The 22,408-nt window shown below is 38.1% G+C and overlaps 1 protein-coding gene across 1 annotated transcript; it reads left to right on the top strand.

Moving 5' to 3' along the window:
- Positions 1 to 3,083: 3,083 nt before the first annotated feature.
- On the top strand, positions 3,084 to 17,932 carry HACD1 (3-hydroxyacyl-CoA dehydratase 1). Its single transcript, XM_079299842.1, has 7 exons — positions 3,084 to 3,434; positions 7,409 to 7,526; positions 8,724 to 8,742; positions 8,824 to 8,912; positions 11,602 to 11,723; positions 14,180 to 14,358; positions 15,815 to 17,932. The coding sequence occupies exons 1-7, from the start codon at positions 3,307 to 3,309 to the stop codon at positions 15,895 to 15,897; spliced, it is 738 nt and encodes a 245-aa protein (XP_079155968.1). The 5' UTR covers positions 3,084 to 3,306; the 3' UTR covers positions 15,898 to 17,932.
- Positions 17,933 to 22,408: the final 4,476 nt, after the last annotated feature.

The following is a 22,408-nucleotide window of genomic DNA, read 5'->3' on the forward strand; positions in this document are numbered from 1 at the left end:
GCATTGTTCTTGCAGTGTGTTGGAAACATTCACTGAAGAGGAGGCAGAAGGACAAGCAGAATCAAAGCAGTTAAATTTTTTAACAAATTCCTCTTTCCAGGATTTTAAGTTACTGTCTAGCATTTAACTAGTCTGAGGTATAAAGGTAATTCTGCAGAGTTCATATCAAATAGCTCTTTAAGTGTTCAATAGTAGATGACCTTCCCGTGTCTTAGTGGAGCTGATAAGTCATTATATTATTTTCAGAGCACTACAATTTTTCATTCCATAAAAGTGCTTCCATATTGAATAGATAAATTTTGTAACAAAAAACCAAAAACATCATAGAACATTCCATCAGAAAATAATCTCATATAAGCTTCACTTTGTATTTCTGGAAATAGATTGGAAATAAAAACCATTCAGCTTTATAAGGTTTTGAGTGTGCAATAGGAATTAAATTAAATGAAGTAAAATATGTATTGATACTATCAATCATGAAAAAGACTAAGAAAACCACTCATTTTTGTAGTAACAGTATAGCAATGTTGATAATTTGGAACTAGAGTAAATAAAAATAAATTGCCAGGGAAGGCTGAGAATGAATATGAAACAAAATTCTGTTCTCACCTACAACATAAAAGACATTGATCTGACTGTCTTGAAATTTATTGGAAAGGTTGATTTGTGTTTGAATAACAGCAAATTCAATTGATAAGCCAGTCATAACTGATTTTAAAAGCTGATTTAGATAATGCAATTAATATATAAACCTATTCACTACTATTGATTAAATTTCTGTATGTAAAGAAAATCTGTCTCATGAGTCATTTTAAGATTTTTTGGGGGTCAAAAGGCGTTAGCCAAAGTTGAAATATTAGATGAAATAATTTTGCTACTATGAAAGAATGTTATTTCTAATTAAGTACAGATAGTACAGATATAATTATTAAATCAGATTTGTAAAAAAAAATCATTAACACAACAAATATGTTTGAAAGTGCTGCTGAAAAAATGTGACACAGGAGTTACCCAGGATACGAAGTAGCTACAGACTAAGGAATAAAATATCTACATGGATTAAAACATGGGAAATTAAACAAGGAGCAAGTTTTTTATAGCAAAATTAGAGCAGCGGGGTGTTTATGAAAGTTCTGAAATATGTTTTGTGCTTAATACTTTAATAAGTGGTTGGGAAACATAGCCAAATGGGGATGACAAAACTAGCAAATGGAATAAAATGTTTTATATGTTTAAATCCAAGAAAAGATTATGGGGATATTCAGAAAGTTTTCATCAATTGGGTGAATGAGCAGTGTGATAGCAAGAGAAACTGTAAGCTTAATAAATAGTAACCACAGTATTAGAGCAAACACATTGAGATGCTTATCCTCACCATTAAGTTGTGAATTGACTAAATTAACTGAAGACAAACCGTCATCATTGCAGATAATGTGTGCATCCAAAATCAATACATTTGAGCAAATAAATAGGGGAAGGAAAGTAATGCAGAATTCTAATGAGAAATAAACAAACATTGCTTAGCAAATTTCAAAAGATTCTGAGCAAAAGCGTGGAAAACATCCAGGAAGGGATTTAAAAATGGAAAATGTTTACTTCAAAAGGAAAATTGGATTTGTTGCCTCAAATCTACTGTGGAAAAATCTCAAAAGAAAACTGGCAAAGGACAGCTAAAGGAAGTAAAAATTCAAACCTGGTATTAAAAATTGGGTTTGAGTCATACTTTTCTCTCTGTATCATATTTTAAGAAAGTCTTCATCAGTTAATGAATTCATAAATTGACAAAATCAAATGAGAAAAAAATCCACTTTACTCATAATATGCGGTTAATTTGTGGTGCCTCTTTCCACACTACGTTGTCAAAGCCAAAGTTAGAATGGTTTGGAGAGAGAAAAGGAATTCAAGTGGAGAAAAGGTGTAAGTAAGATAGCAGGAATATCCAGAAGTAAAATAATAAATATTGAAAATATTTTGGAAAACTGCAGTTTAAACCAGTTTATAGCTTTCGCATTGAGATGTCATGTAGGCTCAGAGTAACCTCTATTGGCAAAAACTTTTGAGTTGGATCATTCAATCCTGTGTGGAAATTCTGTCTTGATTTTTTAACTACAGTATTCTCAAAATGGATTATATTTATGACTTGAGCACAAAAAACATCTGTGCATGTATACTATTGGTATTTACTGTAATCTTACTAGCATATATAATGTTCTCTTTTGCCAACTACTCATTTTGCACATTATACTTTTGCTGTTGCCAGTGGGTGTGTGTTTTGAGGCAGAAAGATGAACCTCTGCTTGTGTGCTTTGGTGAGGAGGAGGGAGAGATTTAGGTTTTGTTTGGCACATCTGCTTATCTTTACATGAAGGCCCTCGACCTGAGATATCCAGGTGTCTTCAACATTGGGATACTTATACCATTCTAAAGTAGATAGACTTGGACTCTTTAAATTCTGCTGAACAAGCAGTATTTCAAAGACATCCTGACCCAGTTTTGGAATTCTTCTCTCTGTGTATGCCTGTGTCCGAGGTATTTGAGCTGAGAGGCCATGCTTAGCTGTGGAAATGAGGAGCCTGCATCCCCAGGCTAGCAGAGGCTGCCAGGTGTCAGGATAGTGGGTGCAGCCCACACTTTTAGAGCATCAGGTCACATTAGCTCAGGCTAAGGCTGTCCCCCTTCCAGAGCCAGTCCCAGCAATGCTACCTGGGCTGGCTTAACTCTCCTGCGCACCTGTACACAGGAAAGGTGCACATGCAGGGTAACATGCACCTTCAAATCTCATCCTTCTGTCTGCCACCTGGCTGCTCTTCGGACCCTTGGAAGAAATTTCCCCTTCTCAGGTGTGAGCCTCAGTCTTCCTCATGTATTGAGAGTGGTATTTGTGGAGGGGTCTCGAGGTCACGCTGGCAGGTGGCTGTTTGGCCTCTGAGGTGGGGGCCTGGGCATATTCCCACCAGTCGGTCTCTAGCCAGACTCCCAGCTGTTCAATCTCAGACACGTATTTCTGTGTTTCCAAGAACCGCGCTATTTCCTGTCGCTTCTTCTGAGCTGGGCTGTGCCTGACGGTCAGCAGCGAGGCCAGGTACCATCCCGCAGGATGTCCCCGCCGGGCTCCGGCTGACCCGGGGAGACCCGCGGCGCGGAGGGAGGAGCGCGCAGGGCCATGTGAGCCGCTGGCGGCGGCAGCGGCCGCGGGAAGACAGATGGGGTGAGGGACAGCGCTGGTCCGGCTGTCAGCGCGGCCCCAGCCCCGCCGCGGAGCGAGCCCCTCCTCCCCGCCGTGCGCCGCGCTCCCGGCCGGGAACCATGGCGTCCAGCGAGGAGGACGGGGGCGGCAACGGCGCGGTGGAAGAGAAGGAGAATGGCAAGAAGAAGAAGCTGGGCGCCCTGGCCACGACCTGGCTCATCTTCTACAACGTGGCCATGACCGCGGGGTGAGCGGCGGCGCGGAGCGGAGCGGGGGCCGGGGAGCGGCGGGGGCCGGCGGGAGAGCCGGGACGCGGGGAGCCGCCGGCAGCGGGGCTCTCCTCGCCCGCCGGGCATTGCCTAATACGGTGCAGCGCTGCCAGCCGCCGGCCCGTCACCCCTGCCCGCCGCCGAGGTTAAGTATAGCCGGGACCGGAATGCCGGGCGGGGGAGCCGCGTCCCTGGGCTCGGCCCCGCCGGATGCGGAGGGGGCTGCGGCCGCCCGCGGGGAGCCGAGAGCGCTGCTCGGGGCTCCGGGGCTCCGGGGCTCCGGGGCCGGTGCCGCGTGGGGCGGCAGAGCCGGGTCCGAGCAGCAGAGCCCGCCCCGGCTCCGGCACGCTGAGCTGTCCAAAGCCGGCGCGGCCGCGGGCACCCCTGCGAGCCGGCACCGGCACCGGCACCGCAAGAGCTGCAGGAGCCCAGGGGTTCATTGGAGCTCCTGCTCCGTGCCGCGAGGCTTTGCTCTGAGGAAGGAGGATTTTTTTTGGAATAACGGGTCGTATGAGCCGTTGTTAGCGCTCAAAGCACATATTCTTGAAAATTTCCCCTCTTCACTAACCCTCGGGGGAAAAAAACCCAATCTATTCATTTCCACATGCTTAAAAGAAAGCTAAGAATTAAAAAATGTGTAACTTCTAGTATGACATTCATCATGAGAACAGTTTTACTTTGGTTACTGATGGGTGATCTCACTGCCCTTTGATCCCGTAGACTAAAACTAACACGGCGCAGTTGAGGCAGGAGCTCAAGCACTGATGGAAAAAGCCAGGAATGTCACCGTAATGGTTTTTTACTGACTAGCAGCTCTGAATCTTGAATAGGTATTCAAGTTTGTTCATATATTACTGCAGCACTTTTTGAAAAGTGTTTTTACGTGAGGTTAATGTTACCTCATTGAATTACCAGTCTTGTGCTCCATGTGTGAATTTGCTAATGAACACTGACTCTTGCCACTGACTTTTATATGTCTCTAAAAGATTATCGAACCATCTTCGTTTTGGCCTTAGGTTCTGCTTCAGTATCTCCCACTTCCTTCTCTCCCATTTTCCATTAATATCAGAAGAAATCAAGACATGCAAAATTGCACTTTTTGTGTGGAAACAGGAAAAAAAAAAAAAGAGATAGGAATAAATTCTTATAATCATTTATGGGTACAATTTAAGAGAAAAACACATATTTGAAATACAGCTATACTTAACAGAGACACTACACAGGATAAATATTTAACTGGAGCAGTATATTTGTCCAGTTGTCCAGGCAGTGCAATATAGCAAAATGTTTCTGGAGTTTTAACAGACAAATACATAACTACATGTTAACAACTATTCTAATAAAAAACCCTGCAGCTTATCTTTATTTCTAAACATATTTAAGGGACTGAAATGACAGATCAATACTTAATGTTGCTGAAAGTCCCAACTGGAAATGCTGCCTTTATTACAGAAAGGGTTTTCCATTTGCTGGTAATTTGTAATAATCAGTACAAGGACTTTCCTGAGATCCAGAGTCAAAGCCACTGACAGCCAAATAAATCTATCTACAGAAATTTATGTCCACATAAAAAATAATTTAAGAAAAATACATTTGCTGTCTTTGAGCGTAGTCCAAGATTACTTCTCTCCGCAATGCTTTGGTTGTGGAATGACCTGCAGAAAATGCCTTGTTAGGGTAAATGTATTATGACTTCTCAGTCTAAGTCTCGCACAGAGCTCTTGCTGCCATATTTCTGCTGCCAGCTATGTAAACTCACTGTCACCTTCCTCTTGTCAAGCACTTCACTATAAAACAGGGCAGCTCCACTGTGGAAGACTACAGTGATATTCCAGTTATTCCTCATTTCCACAGTGGTGGCAGACAACCTGAATTAAATGCGCTCATATTTAAAATGCATTATAAACTCTAAGTAACACTTGCAGGGGAAAATTTTGGAGCGCTGACAGATCGGATTCATGGGCTTAAGTTAGAAGGGATCAAAGAGGGGAATCAATCCTGCAGTGTGGGGAAGCCTGACTAACTCTATGTGAGTTTGAAATGCTGTCATGGAGTGCTGGAATGGGGCACGCCGAGGGCTGCATAGCAGTGGCCGCCGTGCGTAGGAGTTGTTGAGGGGTGATATGAGCCATCCGAGGTGAGCAGGGAGCTGTCAGGGTCCAGGCAGCTCTCACACTGTTACAGCAGAATGGATCTTATGCCCAGGGAGGATGATGAGTTAAATATTTATCCAAATGTTTATGTAAATATTTCTCTGGATGTTTATCATCTTTCTGAATCTGACTCTGAGTATTTCTGAGACCTTTCTGCTCTGTCACTTGGGCCCTTCCTTAGCCAGAGCACATGTTGCTGTAGAATACACTTGCTATGGCTTTATAGAGAATTAAAAGACTGAGTGATTGTTCCCAGCAACATCAGAGAAGACATTAAACTAAAATTTTTGACATTTTTGATTTTTATTTTTACCTCTCAAAATAGCCATCCATAGCTCTTGTTTTGTCTATGTCTATGTTAAAGAATTTTTATACCTTCTTAGTCTTTTTGGATTGAAACCTGAAATTTTCAGTCTTCTTGCTAATGTGATGTTTTAAAAATTAGATATAGGTCTGAAAGGCTGAGGGAGTTGGGTTTTTTCAGTCTGGAGAATGGAAGGCTCCAGGGTGACATAGTTGTGACCTTTCAGTTCCTGAAGGGAGCCCACAAGAGAGCTGGAGAGGGACTTTTCTCAAGGGCCTATAGTGATAGAAAAAGGTATAATGGCTTTAAACTGGAAGAGAGCAGGTTTAGATTATATACTGGGAAGAAATTCTTTACTCAGAGTGTGGTGAGGCACTTGCAGAGGTTGCCCAAAGAACCCGTGGCTGCCCCATTCCTGGAAGTGTTCAAAGCCAAGTTGGATGGGACCCTGAGTGACCTTCTCTAGTGGAAGGTGTCCCTGCTTATGGCAGAGGGAACTAGATGATCTCTAAGGTCCATTCCTACCCAATCAATCCCATGATTAAGGAAGATATAGTACACTGTTTTGAAAATCCTTATTATATAAAAATAGGTTTATTACGTGGAAGAAATTCCTTGTGCCTTGGATTATTTTACAGAGTCTGGGCTGGTGGTGGCATCAACCCACAGTTTGGACGTTTATTTTTTTTTATTTCAATTTCCATTCTAAGTCTCAATCTAAGTTTTATGTCCATTTCTACTACGAATAAAATATGCTGTTCCTTTTTCTTTTTTTTTACATTGGAAGGGTTATTAGTTAGCATCATTATTCAGTTTCCTAAAAAAAAAAGTTTTATCCAACCCCCTCAAATGTGCTGGTTAAATATATCTGCTTCTAGAAGTCAGAAGCACAGAACACCCATGTTTCAGCACTCTGGAGTCTGATTTTTAAGTCAACTTTTAAAACACTTCTCAACACTTTGAAAAATGTAATTGTAGTGGTAACTTCATGTGGACAATCACAAATAGGAGTATTAAGATCACTAGTCAGTCCAGAAATTGGTGAGTTGAGGGGCCATGAAAAATGTAAAACTGATGTGCATGAATTTTAGTCCTTTACTTTTACAAGCTTACAACCCAAACAGTGACTTCAGTGACAAGCTCTGTGGTTTCAAATAACAGTATTTAATAGTCAAGGATTTAATAGTAAAAATATGTAGTCCCTTCTAGAGAAAAGTCTGATGAATGGGTGGTTTTGGGGAGCTCCCTCAATTACATCAGTCCTCAGAAGACAGCAAGTTATTCTTTATTATTTTTCAAGTTAAAGAGATGAGTGTAATGTGTACATAATATTATATACTATTTATGTCTAAAGATACTTTTTATGATCTAAGAACACCGACAAGTGAAGAATCCAAGTTAATCTGTGAAGAAAAATACTCTACTAAATTATTTACACTGGATGGATATTTTTAGAATTCTAATTTGAAATGTATCCATTCTCTTTCTTTTATAGGTGGCTGGTATTAGGTATTGCCATGGTGCGGTTTTATATACAGAAAGGAACACATAGAGGCTTATTCAGAAGCGTTCAAAAGACGCTTAAATTTTTCCAGACATTTGCTTTGCTTGAGGTAAATTTTAAACATTAGTTTGCTTTACTGGATGCTGCATATCATAGGTAAAACACATTATTTTCCTGAATTTAAAATAAAAATATTATATTAGTACTAAAAGTCCTTTTTACTTTATTATTTAATGAAGTTCTGGGGGTGGGGCAAGGTGAGTACTTGAAACAAATGGGCACGTGTTTTTCAAGCTTAATTCTAATTTCTTTAAATCAGTGCCTGGGAGCTGCTTTGATGTGAGTCTTTAATGCAAAAGGCAAAATCTCAAAGGCTTTAGAGCCAGCAGATCAGCCCTCTAGTGTAGTAGGTATCATCATCTCAGAGATCATAGCTTACCTTATATAATTTATACTGGATTTAAGATCCTTCTGTGCCTTTCCTGCTTCTGCTTATTTCGAGACAGGATTCACAAACACCATAATCCTTTGCAAGGGGTCTGTGCAAGATGTGCAAAGTATTCTTTAAATAATACTTCTGCAAACTATGCACTAGTGGTCTCAGTTCTGGTACATTTGTGGAATGAAGCTGTGTTTATGGAGCACTTGCAGTTCTTTCCCAGGCACAACAAAGAATATCTATCTGTATTTTAACTTTTTTTTCTCAATCTGCCTACAACATCCCTAGTTCAAACTGTTAAAATCATGTCACCAGCTGTATATAGGCTTTTGTGCTGTTAAACTTTCACATTAAGTAATTCTATTCATCCCTGCCAAAATAATGAAAAGCACTTTATTTGCTAAACATTACTGACCAGAAAATGCACTGTATATAAAGCTTCATAGCTGTCATTGGCAAAAGTGTAATAATGTTATTAATCTGTAATGAATGCAGAACACTTCTAAATCACTGTGTGTTTAGTGTTCCTCTACGCTGTCCTGTAAAATTCTTCTTAGAATAAGGTAAAGGAAGAGAAGCTTACTAGTTGAATAAAATGCTTTGTAAGTACCTAAATCTAATATTTGCAATCAATTAGGAAAACAAATGTCTTTAATGTATTTGCAAATGTATTTGCACGGCTCAGATATTTCAACCATCCCAACACTGATTGCCAGGGCTCTGCCATGTATTTCTTTTTAACACTGTTAGCGGGAGACAAAAACCCAGAATTGAGTCTAGTTTTATATTAATATGAAAAGGCCATGTTTATAGGATAGCTAGTAACATGCTGCACATAAGTAACCTCTGGCTTATTTTTATTCACAGGTAATCCACTGTGCCATTGGTGAGTTCTTTGTTTTAGTTTCTCCTGTAACTAGTTAAAACATGAATTGTGGAACAGAGATAACATGTTTCTCTTTTTAAGGAATAGTTCGCACATCTGTGCTTGTGACTGGGGTCCAAGTGAGTTCAAGAATCTTCATGGTCTGGTTCATTGCACATAGTATTAAACAGGTATGAGTGTGAGCAAATTATGTTTTGATTGCTTTTAAGAAGAAACTATTACTACAGTTTTAGTTTCACAAGGAAGACCAACCTAAAAATTAAGGATACTCCTGTAGAGAATGCTTATATATTTGAGTGAAATTTTGGAAGTTGAGGTTGCAGAATAGAATTTGTGTGATTCTTGCCAGGAGGCTGAATCTGGGTCTTAGCTGTGAATCAGCAGTGTCTTCAGCATTGTGCCCTCTGTGGTCTGCCTAAATGAAATCAATGACTAATCCTATTATTTACAAGCAAAACTACTCTAGTTCCCTTTCAAAAATTTTAATAAGCCCGTGCTGAATTAATCTAAGCAAAATGTAAATTTCTGTCTTTAAATTTATGTCCTAAATCGAATTCACATGAATAAACAGAGTTGTGATTTTGCAGTTTTTTTAGAAACCTTCTCAAAATTTTAATGTTATGGTAGTATTAGCATTCAGTAACATCCGGTATGTCACACTGGCACTTAAGGACTTGTGTAAATGGCAATAGTTTATTTGCCTGGCTGGAGGTGGCTGTTGGAAGGCTAGTGATCCATTAGCAGAATGAAGCTGGTAGGTGGGACATTAGGATCAGTTTGTGAGGTGTGCTTTCTACGAAAGGCATGTAAAAAAATTAAGTGACAGATTTCGTGCTCCTGAATTTCTTCAGAACTTGAAAAACTGAGCCATTAAACTGTCTCACCAGCAGATGGCATAGGCCTTTCTGCAAATGAATTATCCTAGCACCTGCCTCAGTTATCAAATCTTCATTTCATTTCACAGGAAGATTTGTTTTCTACACTGCATCTTTTCCTTTACTGTCAATTTTCTTAACATGGAATAAATTAAATAAGCTTTTCATAAGGATTTGTTTGTTTGTTTGTTTTTATTTTTTCTTGTTGTTTTGGTTTTTTTGTTTATTTTTTTTTCTTTTTTTTTTTTTAACTTTTTATATTTTTCTGTAAGGCAAAGTGTCTCAAAGATTAATAAGATTTTTATATTAAATGTCTGCACATGAGCTGGACTATAGCACTGCATTTTGACATTTTTTATTATCTGCAGTGGACTAAATCTTTAGAATATCCAGCAATTTCTTTTATTTCCTCTATCTACACTACTGTAGCTGTGTCCAAAAAGAAATACTTTTGAATGTGTGTCTGATTGTATTTCATGCATGTTATTGCTTAGCAGGCATGAATGTTCAGGGTCACTTTAGGTGGTGAGAGGCACATCAGTGATAATAGCCAGAGCCAGACCTCCCCACTTGACTGCAGATTTGCAGGGCAGCAGATAGGAATTCTCTGCATACTTATTTAAAGCTCTCTGCTTGGATTTGGCACTGTGACATCAATCCAAGTTTGATTTATCAATGTTTGTTTCTAAGTGCATGAGGCAAAGAACAGCCTAATTCTGTCTTTACCTTTGCTTATTTCTTTGGGTGTCTTTGCACTTCAGCTGCTGCTATTTGTTTGTGATTTTGGTGCTATTTTTATGTCTCCATTTTCTCTATGGTGTTGGTGAGATCCCTCTGCTAAAAGTGCACCTTCTTTGATTGACACATTGAGGGTGCGATTTTATGAGCACGTACAATTCTTGATTTTTGACAGAGTTGTGGATTTTCAGCATATTGGAGATATATTAAGCTTTGTCACCCTGTTGCATTTTATTTTGAAAAACCATTTCCTTTTTTCATAATTTTAACAAAACTTGTGTTGCTTTATTCTATTTCACAGACATCCCTGGAGCTTTTCAGCCTTTAGGCATAGTGTATTACAAAATTCCTCCCCTCTTAAAGGAAATTACTTGTGTGTAATTCTTCCTCACAGAAGGTAGTGTTTGTAATAGATCCCCAGGTGCCTTCTTTGTATTTGGGCCTTTTGTTTTTTTTGTTCACTCAGAGTGAAAAAGAAGCAGTGTTTTGAAACAGCAGAGATGTGCTACCTACCAATGAGGCAGTTTAATGACTCAGAACTTAAACCTTACATAGGATTGTTGAGTGAGTTTACCCAAACCTCCTGATCTACCAACTACTCTTCATTCAGTCAGCTGTCTGTGCTCCAGCACCTTGCTTAACTATCTTGGAGCTCCCTGAAGTCTGCCAAACTTAATCTTCTGTGACCAAGTTCCAGTTAGTAGGTTATATAAAGCAATTACTTTTGTCTAAAGTTTCATGGAAATGTGCATTATATGTTGAAGAAGAAACAAGATTTAAAAACGATAAAGTCTAGGAAATGGAGTAGTGAAATGCAGAATGATTAAAAAGTGATTATGAGAAGAACATACCTTCTGTAGCAATTTGTTGTTCTTGCTGTTTTGAGGAGTAAGAATGTAAACCAGTAGGTCAACCACAAATGAAAAAGGGGTAGTTAGATAGTCTAGTGGAATGCAAGTAAAGAATAAAGAGGGGGAATAAGCATGATTAGGGGGTTTTATATTTTGATATTTGCATAATGGAGGAAGATTGCCCAGTTGACAAATGACTGTGTGTTAGTAAACCTATGATAATGATAATGAACTGTGCATGGTAATGGTTTCAGCATATCACTTTTGTGCCAAAATTTTCTTTCTTTATGAGATATTAGTTCTCCTCTGTGTGTCTTAAAGAGAAGTCTGTTGCAGTTTGCACAGAAAAAAAAACCTAAGGATGAAGAAAATGTTGGTTCTTTATACTTCTGCAGATCCAGAATGAGGAGAGCGTTATTCTTTTTCTGGTGGTATGGACTGTGACAGAGATCACTCGATATTCCTTCTACACATTCAACCTGCTCAACCATTTGCCATACTTCATTAAATGGGCCAGGTGGAGATGTCTTGCACTGAGTTTCTCATGGTTCTGTGCATGTTGGTTTCATGCATGCTGAGCTAACACACAGGAGAGCAGATGTTTGAGCTTTGGTTCTGTGTCAGCAAAGTGCAAGTCAGTTCCTTTCTGTACTTGGTATCACTGTTGCTTGGTTTAAAATGTTAAAAATATTTTAGCTGAGGTTTTTGTGGTATGGTTTTTCTTTGCTTTCTGTGTCTCACAGTTTGAACTCTGCTTTCACTTACTCTATTTTTCTCTGTCTTTGGAGTGATCTTTTAATTTGCAGTGCGACTCTTTACAATGCTCTTGAATAGTGCTCAAAATTAAGCACCTGTGCTAGTTTTGTGGATGTTAGTTCTTTGAAAATATGGGAGTTGTTGTCACTCAGTCTGTGTTATTATTACTTTATAAGAAGTTCTGCTTTATCAAAGCTTTTTAAAGACTGTATTGTGTAGTAAAGTATGTAGTATGTATATGTAGTATATGTAGTATGTAGTAAAGTTAAATACTGACTTAGTTGAGCCCACCCAAAATTGTGTTCCGTATCAAAACTCTTCTGATTTTCAAGCATACTTAAAGCTGGCAACTAGATCACACACACTATGTGTGTTTATCAGGAGACTTAATTGGAATAGTACTCTATGTAGTCATTATTTGAAAAATACATGTAAAGCAGACTTACTATCTTAAAAGAAAAATATCTAACCTACATTCAGTACAGGCAGCTCTTATTTTAAAGAGTTTGTTTGTTATTTTCCTTTATTTTTGTTTTATAGGTAATGCAGATTTGGTTCTAACACACTTCTTTGATATGTCTGATATTTATGTCCATTCTTATAAAATGTTACCTTTTTGCTAGTGCCTAAGTGAGAGACTTGTTTAAGCACTAAGCTACAAAATATCTTTAATTTTAAACTATCTTTAAATTTTAAACTGGCTATCCTCAGTAGTTTTTTATACAGACTGCAGAAAGAAGTATGCATAAAAAACAGAGCATATTACATTGACAGGTAATAATTTTGCCATCAGGTCAGTGTGCCTTGAATAACCGAAATTTGTTTCCTTAGTATAGACAATAGGGAAAGCTGACATTCTCACTGAAGAGACATATGTTGAAACATTAATGTAAAAAACATTTGAAAATATATTTTCATAGAGTCTAAAATACACCATCAAGATTTAAGGATAAGCAAACAGTACAGCTGGGCATGAATTCAGTACTAGGAGAGATTGAATTTCTGATGAATTTCTGATCTTTACCTTATAAGTGCATAGAGACAAACTATATATAAGGTGTCAGCTCCTTCTTATCTAATCTGTGTTCTTCCTGGTGCTGCCAAGAAGTAGGACAAGAGGCAAAGGGCAGGTGATGCACACGAAATTGCACCTGAATATGAAGGAGAACTTCTTTACTGTGCAGCTGACCAAGCACCAGAACAGATTGTCCAGAGAGACAATCCAGTGTTTTCCTCACTGGAGGTGTTCAGAAGCCATCTGGACACAATCCTGTGCCCTGTGCTTTAGGATAAAGCCTGCTCGAGCAGGCAGGTTGGACCAGATGTGTCATTGTGGCCCCTTCCAGCCTGAACTATTCTGTGATTCCCCTCCTCTGTGAGCCTTCTAAGCCCTTCTGCTTCTAGGAGGGTTTCATGCTTAGTTGCTGGTGTTTAGGATCTTACTTCTTTTGGCCAGGGAGTGCACACTGTACCTTTCTCTCTGTGTGACAGCTCTCTTCGCTGTTCCCTGTATGAGCTGGAGAATTCCTTAGGAGAACCTGCCTATCCATGGTGCACTGTGTGAGAGGATAGCACAAAGCCTATTGATTATAAATTTCATTTTGTCACTGCCTGTGTGGCCTTTGGCATTCAAACCATATTTTCTTTCAACTGGATACTTTGCCTTTTATTTTTAACATCATGTCAATTTAAAATGGATCTGATAAGTTTCTGACACTGTCATTTTCTTTTCTCTTTTTATTCCAATTTCCATTAGTGGTAAATGCAGTATTCCCATGTTGTAGTGAGTAAAACAGGCTTCTGATGTTTTTCAACATTTTCATTATCTTCAAACAAATTATAGTACATGCAGATGACCCTGTGTGTGCAATGGGATGAAAATACGTAGTGTCATTTGAATTTGAGATTCAGTCCTGGTCTGAATCCTGTCAGTGACAACAGGAGTAAGAATGTACATTTTTAAAAAATCATCATTGGAGACTAATAATTTTAGGATTGTTTTATTAGAAAGACATAGGAACATTTTTATACTTCACTGCTTTTTAAAGAAAGCATTGAGGAATGCATTCTCTAGTCAGATCCTTGATTCTGGTACAGGAACTACTTTAATACATTGCTGTGCTAAATACTAAATAATACTAAAAAGAGAAAAATTTAAGTTTATGGGTTGTTTCTCACAAAGTTGTTTTTGTTGTGTTTTTGTTTTTTTCAATGCAGATACAACTTTTTTATCATTTTATATCCTGCTGGAGTTGCAGGTGAACTGCTAACCATATATGCTGCTTTACCCTATGTGAAGAAAACAGGAATGTTTTCACTGAGACTTCCCAACAAGTACAATGTCTCTTTTGACTACTATTACTTCCTTATTATTGTCATGTTCTCCTATGTGCCATGTAAGTACTGTTTAACTGTAGAAACATTTTAACAACATGATCAATCTTCCGTGATGCTATAAACACTCCCTGTATTAAAATTTGTAGAACTGTAAAACCTGCTGTTTGTTGTTCCAGGCTTTATTGTGCTTTAATTGGTTAGGCTGAAATTTTCTGTCCTGTGACCTTAGGAACATAATCTGTCTTAAAAAATTCAATTAAAATGCTGAAATTATTTCTCAGACCCTGACGAAGTAAGAAAACTTTTTGCTTACACACAGAAATGTCTGTAACTTTGTCACTGAGTTTTTCTCATGCCTCTCCCACTTTGAAGTAATGACTTAAAAATGGTCCTGCAGATTGTGCAGAGGTTTGCTGTGGCTTTTTGCTACTAATAACCATTTACCTTGGAAAAATCACCATTCAGGCATGCTCAGGAAAAACTTGAATCAGTATACTCTAAGATTTCATTTTCACAGAAATCAACCTCCCCAAACCTCTCTGAACATCTGCAGTCCCTGATTTCATCAGTCTGTCCTTGTACTTAAGCATACCAAAAGCCATGGAGGTAACAGTAGAGAGAGTATCTGTCTTTCACTTCAAGTGTTATTTCCACTGCTATTTAAGCAGTGAAGACAAGGAGAAAGCAACCTGACATGCCAGATATTCCACTATTAATAGGACTGGACCAAACTAGGCAAATGTAATATTTTAGATAATATTAATAATAGAATATATCATTTTTTAAAATAATCTGTATATTGAGGCAGCAGATTAGTGAGAGAAATGGAAAGCAGGAAAACTGAAGTTAAAAAGTCTGTGATCTGCATTAATGAAAGGTGTTCATTTGAGAAGGCTGCCTTCAATATAGACTTTTACAATATGCATACACACTGAAATTTTTTGCCCCAAGAAATCATGAAGGCCAACAAGAAATATTTATGTCAACAAAAAATATTCTAAGGTGTGGTAACTAACTAAAAGTTTTGCATCTCTTTATGTAACAACACTTCAGGAATAAATCCAGTTTTCTAGCCATTAAATATAAGGATCAACTCTGTCAGCAGGACAGTAATATAATAGATGACATAGGAACAAGGAAGAGGGATCTCCTTCAGACTTGAGCAAATAGGGTAAATTTGTATCCTCCTCCAAGTTTTAAATCAAAAATGCCTAGGTCAGATTTGAAGTCTGCACTACCAGAATGTGGTTAAATCCTGTTTCTACAAGGAAACTGTTGGAGTGAAGTTCCTTGAATACAGGGTATTTATTCAGGAGGCCTTGTCTGACCTTTGAGTAATTATTGTTTTTTAAAATCACTGCAATGTTCGTGACTTGTTATTATTCGCCTCAATCAACCCAACCACTGTGTGCTGTAATTTTTACTCAGTTCATCACTCTGTAAAATTATGGTTTTCCATTATGTGGTCTGTTGAATTTTTCCATCTAATTTGCTTTCTTTTATGCTTTGATCAAGTGTTTCCACAACTATATTTCCACATGCTGCGGCAGAGAAGAAGGGTGCTCCATGGAGAAGTGATTGTGGAAAAGGACGATTGAATCAAGCTGTGTAACCATGGTGCTTCTAGTGGAAAGGAAAAGAAGAGAGGGTAAAAACCCAAAACTTCCTCTGATTTTTCTGAGTCCAAGTTTTAAAACATGGAACAAGAATAAACAACTGTGCCTAAAATATCATGGACTGTATTATTTTTGCAATTAATATATTTTCAGACCTACCTTTTCATTCTCAGATTCACTTTGGTTTTTAATTGTTAATTTCTTCAAAGAAATATTTTCTTATTTTCAATAGGTTGACAATTAGCTTTAAGAATTAGAATAGTTGGCCACTGTGCTTTATGTTCTGAAAATTCTGTTATGACCTCTAGTCATTATCAAGAACAGAAGGAGAGTTGATAAGCTGTACTGAAAGTGAGTCTTCTGGAAATCAGAGTGTAAATTAGGTAATGATGTTTTTCACTGGGTGAACTGAATGGTATTTAAGCTTTATATTAAGTAATACCTTTCCAATTATAAGTACTGTAGCACGTTGTTCAACAGTTTGTGAATTACAGTATCACACTGCAGAATTCCAGAAGGACTTTTGAAAGGAGTTGAATTCTTGCTTGTCACTGCAAATTTAGACCTCCCTGTATTTTCATTTGTAATTTTAAAGGTACTTAGAATAATACATATAATACTAAATGATTGGAAGTTTGTGCTGAGGAGTAGACAGGATGTGCCTACCTTTCTCTAATCAGTGGCTGGAATGAGATTCCTTTGCAGAGCAAAGCTGATTGTCAGCGTGTTTTCTATTCTAATTTTAAATTATGTATGCAGAAAAATCAGTATTGCATTGAAAAACTGCAGCTATGGTGAGATATTTGACTTCTTTTAAATAGCCAAAATATATTTAAAATAGTGTCTTAAAATATAAATTTTGCTTTGATTCATCCCACTGGGCAATTTTAATTACTCCCTCCCCATTAATTGTTTATACTGTGTTGACCTAATTCTATTTTATGTATTCAATAATCTGCAAGAAGGATCTACAGCATGTTGATTGAAGTTACAGATGATATTGCACTGTATGATGCCTGAGTGGGAGAGATCCAACAAATTCAAAGATTTTGGTCTAACAGCCTAGCAGATTCAGAGAAAAGGTGATGCATTTGAGGAAACATGGATACTTAGTGAGAGAGAGGAGATGGAAATGTAGTGATGTGGTACAGAGCCTTGAAAATGCAGGCAACAAGCCTGTCCTGCTTCTGGCTTCACTGATGTCAAAAGAACTGTAAATGTGTGTGGAAGAGCTGCATCAGGCAGCTGTAAATCAGAATAATTGTGATTGCTGAGGTAATTTCTGGAGTACAGTCTTATATTTTCACTACCTCAGGGATGAAGAATTGGATAGCCTTCTGAAAGCTCAGAGAACGATAACAAAACTAGTTGAAGTAAGAAAGAAGTCGAACAGAATGAGTTGTTAATATGTGTAATTCTTTGTTGTCTGATAAATACATGAAAGGGCTTTTCTAAGTATGGAGGTATAGCTGTGATGAATTTGAAACAAAGTAAATAGCCAATGAATATCAGAATAAAGGTCCTACCAATAAGATCAATTAGGTTATGGAATGACCTAGTAGTGCTTGTCAATGCATGCAGTGTCTTGGAAGGTTTTCAGGTGGAGTTGGCAAGAGATTGAACTACATGTTTGAATAGGCAGTTTCCATTTTTAGCTTCAATGATTCTATGATAATACAGCTTTTTTGAAATTTGTAGATATGCCAGAATAAGGTGTATAAGGTAATTTGATAAAAAAGCAAGTTCTTGCTATGTCCCTAACTTTCAAATTCCATGTTGTGCCTTGAATTTGTGATATTTATGCATGCCTTCATTAGATGTTATTGAGTTTCCTTTTATATGACAGGTGCATAGTGGATTTGAGACAGAACAGTTGTATTTCTTTACATTTTAAAAGGTGTAATCTTTGTATTCCATAAATTTCACACAAGGTGCTCTAATTTAACTTACTACTTCTGTTTTATATGCAGCTACAGTTATTAAAAGTTTAAAATATAAACTACATTTAACTCACTGAGTCACAGAATATTTGTGTTACATATGTTCAGACTAGCAGTTGTATGTGTTCAACATTCTTTCAGTACTGTTTTACAAACTCTGAGGAACATATTGGCAGTTTTGGGAATTATATCTCCATTAGCAAACAGAGTATTGTGATGAAATATGAGAAAATAAGATTAGATTAAGTTCTGTATCTCTTTTTACTGTCAGGGCAGCTCACTAAAGACCGTAGCTATCAATTAATTGAAAATGCATTGGATACTTAAGGGTGTGATTTTGAAATCTTTGATCAGATGAGTGTATCCCCTAGATAGTATTCCTTCTAAAATGAATACTTGCACTATAGAAATGCATTATATTTGTTTTCATTGGAGCCTAAGGATATTATCATATGCTAATCAATCACCTATTTTTATATCACATATTCTTATCACATATATTGTTTATTTCACATATTCATGTGAAATGAAAAAAATACAACACTGTTGGCTACAATCTTGGGTTGCACTTCCATAGAGCAACAATGTACAAGGTAATGACACAATTTAAAAATGGATTTACAGCTACTAAACAACCTTGCTAAGTAATAAATTAATAAAAGTCAAGCTAAAAATTACTTCACATTCAGTGTTTCATTGACCAGAGAGATTGCCATGTAGATTAGTTTGCATGGCATTTACCTAAAAAAAGTAAGCAACCTGTTCTTTTCTTCCTCCTGCTTTTTGACTGAAACCTTTCATTGAAGACTCCTTTTCACAGGATCAGTAAGGTTGGAAAAGACCTCCAAGGTCTCCAAGTCCAACCTTTGACTGCACACCACCACAACTAGACTATAGCACTAAGTGCAATGTCCTGCTGCTTCTGGGATGCTGCCAGGGATGGTGACTCCACCACCTCCATGGGGAGCCAGTTCCCATGCCTGACCAGCCTTTCCATGGAGAAATTCTTCCTGATGTCCAGCCTGAACCCCCCCTAGCACAGTTTGAGGCCTTTTCTTCTTGTCTGGTTGCTGGTTGTTCTATTAACATATCTTCTGAAACATAATGAGAATTGCAGGTTAAATCTTCTTGCTATTGACTTCAGATGAGCTAGGATTTTATCCTAGGTAGCTTATTTAAATTTCAATAAACCATCTTGAAACATTTAATTAACCTGTTAAATGGACATTGAAACTTAAGTATGATTTTCATATGGTGCTCTCTTTCCAACTTCTTTTTTACATCTGTCTTTTTTTGTCTTCCTCTCTGCAATATTCCTAATTTTCTAAACCATTTAAATCCTCCTGCTTACGTAAGATTAGGAATGTATTCAAACATCAGCATCTCTAGTGTTTTCATGTAATCTTTAACAAATTGTCCTTTCTTATTTTCTTACTTGTTCTGTATAGGCCTTCTGAAATTAATTCATATAGAGTATGGCTTTATGAAACTTTTTGTACATAGAAACAGGGACAGTCATTTTAATCAGGTGGCATTTCCTACTATTGGTAGAAACAGAAACCATCTTTTGTATAAATTCCACCTGAAAGCAGCTGGATTTCTTGAGGTTCTCCCCAGCACTCACATACTGTGAAAAGCTGTTTTGGGGCTGTTTGAGTTGTTTCACAGCTCAGCCCAGAATGCTTGGAGGTCAGATCCTGCCTTCAGGGCGTGGGCAGCAGAAGGGAATACAGTGCTGAGATACTGCATCTTCTACATTATCTGCCAAGGGTCACTGGTGAGCAGCAATTGATAGATGTCATTTCTCCCAGCCCACAGGGTGTGAGGAGAGGGGAAGGTCAGTGTGCTCTCATGTACCATCTGCTGAGGGAGGTCAGGAGAGCAGCTGGGAGGATCTCTGTGCACAAAGGGTGTGTTGCAGGAAGGGCTTTCCCACTCCACTCAGCTGTGCTTTGCCATCTCTTAGCCTTGAGATACACAGGTCTGCCAGGATGGGCATGGCACACCAGTCTCAACAGCACAGTTCAACATAAACTGCCTTGGAGAAATGCTGCAGGGTGCAGTTTCTAATTCCCATTGAACACAGCATTTAGCCAGACTTATGATCATGGATAGATTGCAAGGCTAGTTAATAGGGAGATGCATAGAGACCTTTTCTGTGACCAGATGGAAATATGTACATTTAAAATCTAAGTCTAGCTACTGCTCTGACTGTGGTACTCTAAGTCTTCACAGTAGCTTACTTCAGTGGATATTTGTATATGTGTATGATTACTAAATAAACCAGAATGAAACCAATTTATGATTTTAAATTAGTTTAAATCACATTAACAGTTTTTGCATTGAGCTCTTGCTTAATCTGCCCTAGAAAGAAAAAAAGAAAGGAAGGTTAATACAAATAAATGATGTGCATTAGGCAGTAGGGCTTCATAAATCAAAATTTTCAGGCAGGCAAACTGGCTGCAGTTCATAAAGGATTTTTAAATCTGATTTTTTGAACAAAAAAGGTGAAAGCTGAAAACCAAAGTTTATTTAATAATGTATATTTTAAAATGTGCTGAGGCTTACTGTATTATTTACTGTCAGTTTACAATTGAAATTCATGCTGAACCTACAGTTTTTATAGATGATTAACTGTTGCCCATTAAAATGTTTCATTCTGCGTTTGTTCTGTGTTTGAAAAACAAACTCCTGCTTTTCTGCAGAGCCCTGTGTTCTCCTGCTCAAGTGAGTGGCAGTATTGTTTCTGCCTGTGGTGCTGTGCCAGGCTGCTAAGGTGGCAGGTTTCATTTTCCAGGGGTGGCTCCCAGGAGGGCACAGCTCCTCAGCGGGTCCTGTCGGTGCCACCGGTGCCACCCTGGGCTCTGGAGCACCTGCAGAAGGACTGACAGCTCTGCAGATGTGCCCAGCTGCTCGTCCCTGTGACTTCCCAGATGGAGGAGAGCTGTCTGGTGAGCTCCTAGGTCACAAAAGAAATCTGACAAGTGAGCTGGGAGCTGTCCTGAGAGAGCTGAGTGCTGGGTGACTCCATCCCTCTCTAGAAAGTTGCTGTCAGCTTCATCCCTGCAGCTGGTGGTGGCTGGTGATGTACAGAACTTTCTGTGTCAGAAAACACCTGAAACATGTTGTCTTTTCATTCATACTGCTCCTGCCTCTCTCTCTGTTTGGTCTTGAATGTATTTGAATGTCCTTTCAGTTTACAGCTTTGTAAAAGTGTAAGTGCAGAAGAATGTGTCCAAGTGTATAGAATGTATATGTATAGAATTGTACTTAAAGTTTCTTAATAATGTAAATGCATTTCAACTACTTATTATTGTTACTTCTTCTGAAACTTGTTATCACATGGACAAGAAAGCAACACAATATGATACTTCTAATAACTTATTTATTTGCAAAAATTATAATATTTTTGAGATATAGATTCAGTTATTTGTTTTAGAGATTGTTAATACTGTAGTATTGTAAAAAAAATTCATCTATTAAAAGACCTATTTTAAACTTTGCTCTAGTTGATGTATATATATTTTTTTTTTTTAGTATGTAGAAGTCAGTTCATATAAGCATTCAGCATATTACACCAGATTGGTATCTGTTTACAAATGCTATACTTTTTTATTTAGAAATATTTCACAAATTATTCTTGAGGTCCCCTGTAACATACTTATTCTTACCCAGACAGCCTTTTCATATTCATTAAAATATATTCCGTAAAAAACAAGTAGGTTTGAGTAGCAATAATACTGGTTTATCAAAAAAGAGCAGAAAACACCAGGCATTATGGAGAATGTCAGCATGTGTGGAAAAAAAATTGCATTACAGTGATCCTGAAATAGATGTTCCATAATAGATGTTTCAGTGTTTTGGAACAGGACTTTTTTGTGGTATTAACCTTTGAGAGGGGTGGAGGCAGAGCACATCCTCTGGCTGTCCTTTGCTATGTGACTAACAATGACACTGCAGCTGTGAGGGTTTTGTTGCCATGACAGTATGAGGAAGCAGTCTGTGAGCATTCACACCTACTTCTTTTGAATTAGGAATCAAGTGGTTGTAACCCTAAGGGCTTAACTGCATATAAAGCTTAAATCCTGTTAGTCAGATATATTATAATGGAGATGCAGATCTCCTAATCTGAAAGTCACAGAAATGGTCTGATCTAAATTTGCAGGACAGGATTAATGTGTCCTGGCCCACTACCAAGGTTAAGCCTTTCAGATTTCTGTAGAACCTAGTGGAAGAATATCTCTGATCTCAACAGGAGTGTGATGGGACATAGATATTAATGTATTCTGTTCTGTGTAATTCTGGATTTACCAGGGAAAGAGTGAGCTGTAGCCTTCCTGTTAGTCTGGGAGAGAGGCTGTGCTTGTTGTGCATGAGCTGTTGCAGGTGGCACACTTCCTCCAGCTTTGCAGGGTGCCCAGCACTGCTCCCTGCAGAATGCTCCAGAGCACCTGGAAAACTCCAGTAGCACACCACTATTACATTATACTGATTTGAATTCAGCAGAGTTGTGGCAACTCCCTTCACACATCTATATAAGTATCCTTAATTTC

This window comes from Erithacus rubecula (assembly GCF_903797595.1).
Source record: "Erithacus rubecula genome assembly, chromosome: 3".
Classification (NCBI taxonomy): domain Eukaryota; kingdom Metazoa; phylum Chordata; class Aves; order Passeriformes; family Muscicapidae; genus Erithacus; species Erithacus rubecula.

Coding starts and splice junctions, on each gene's coding strand:
- HACD1 (XM_079299842.1), top strand. CDS start 3,307: ATGGCGTCCAGCGAGGAGGACGGGGGCGGCAACGGCGCGGTGGAAGAG. Junction 3,435..7,408: donor AACGTGGCCATGACCGCGGG/GTGAGCGGCGGC, acceptor TTTCTTTTATAG/GTGGCTGGTATTAGGTATTG. Junction 14,359..15,814: donor CATGTTCTCCTATGTGCCAT/GTAAGTACTGTT, acceptor GCTTTGATCAAG/TGTTTCCACAACTATATTTC.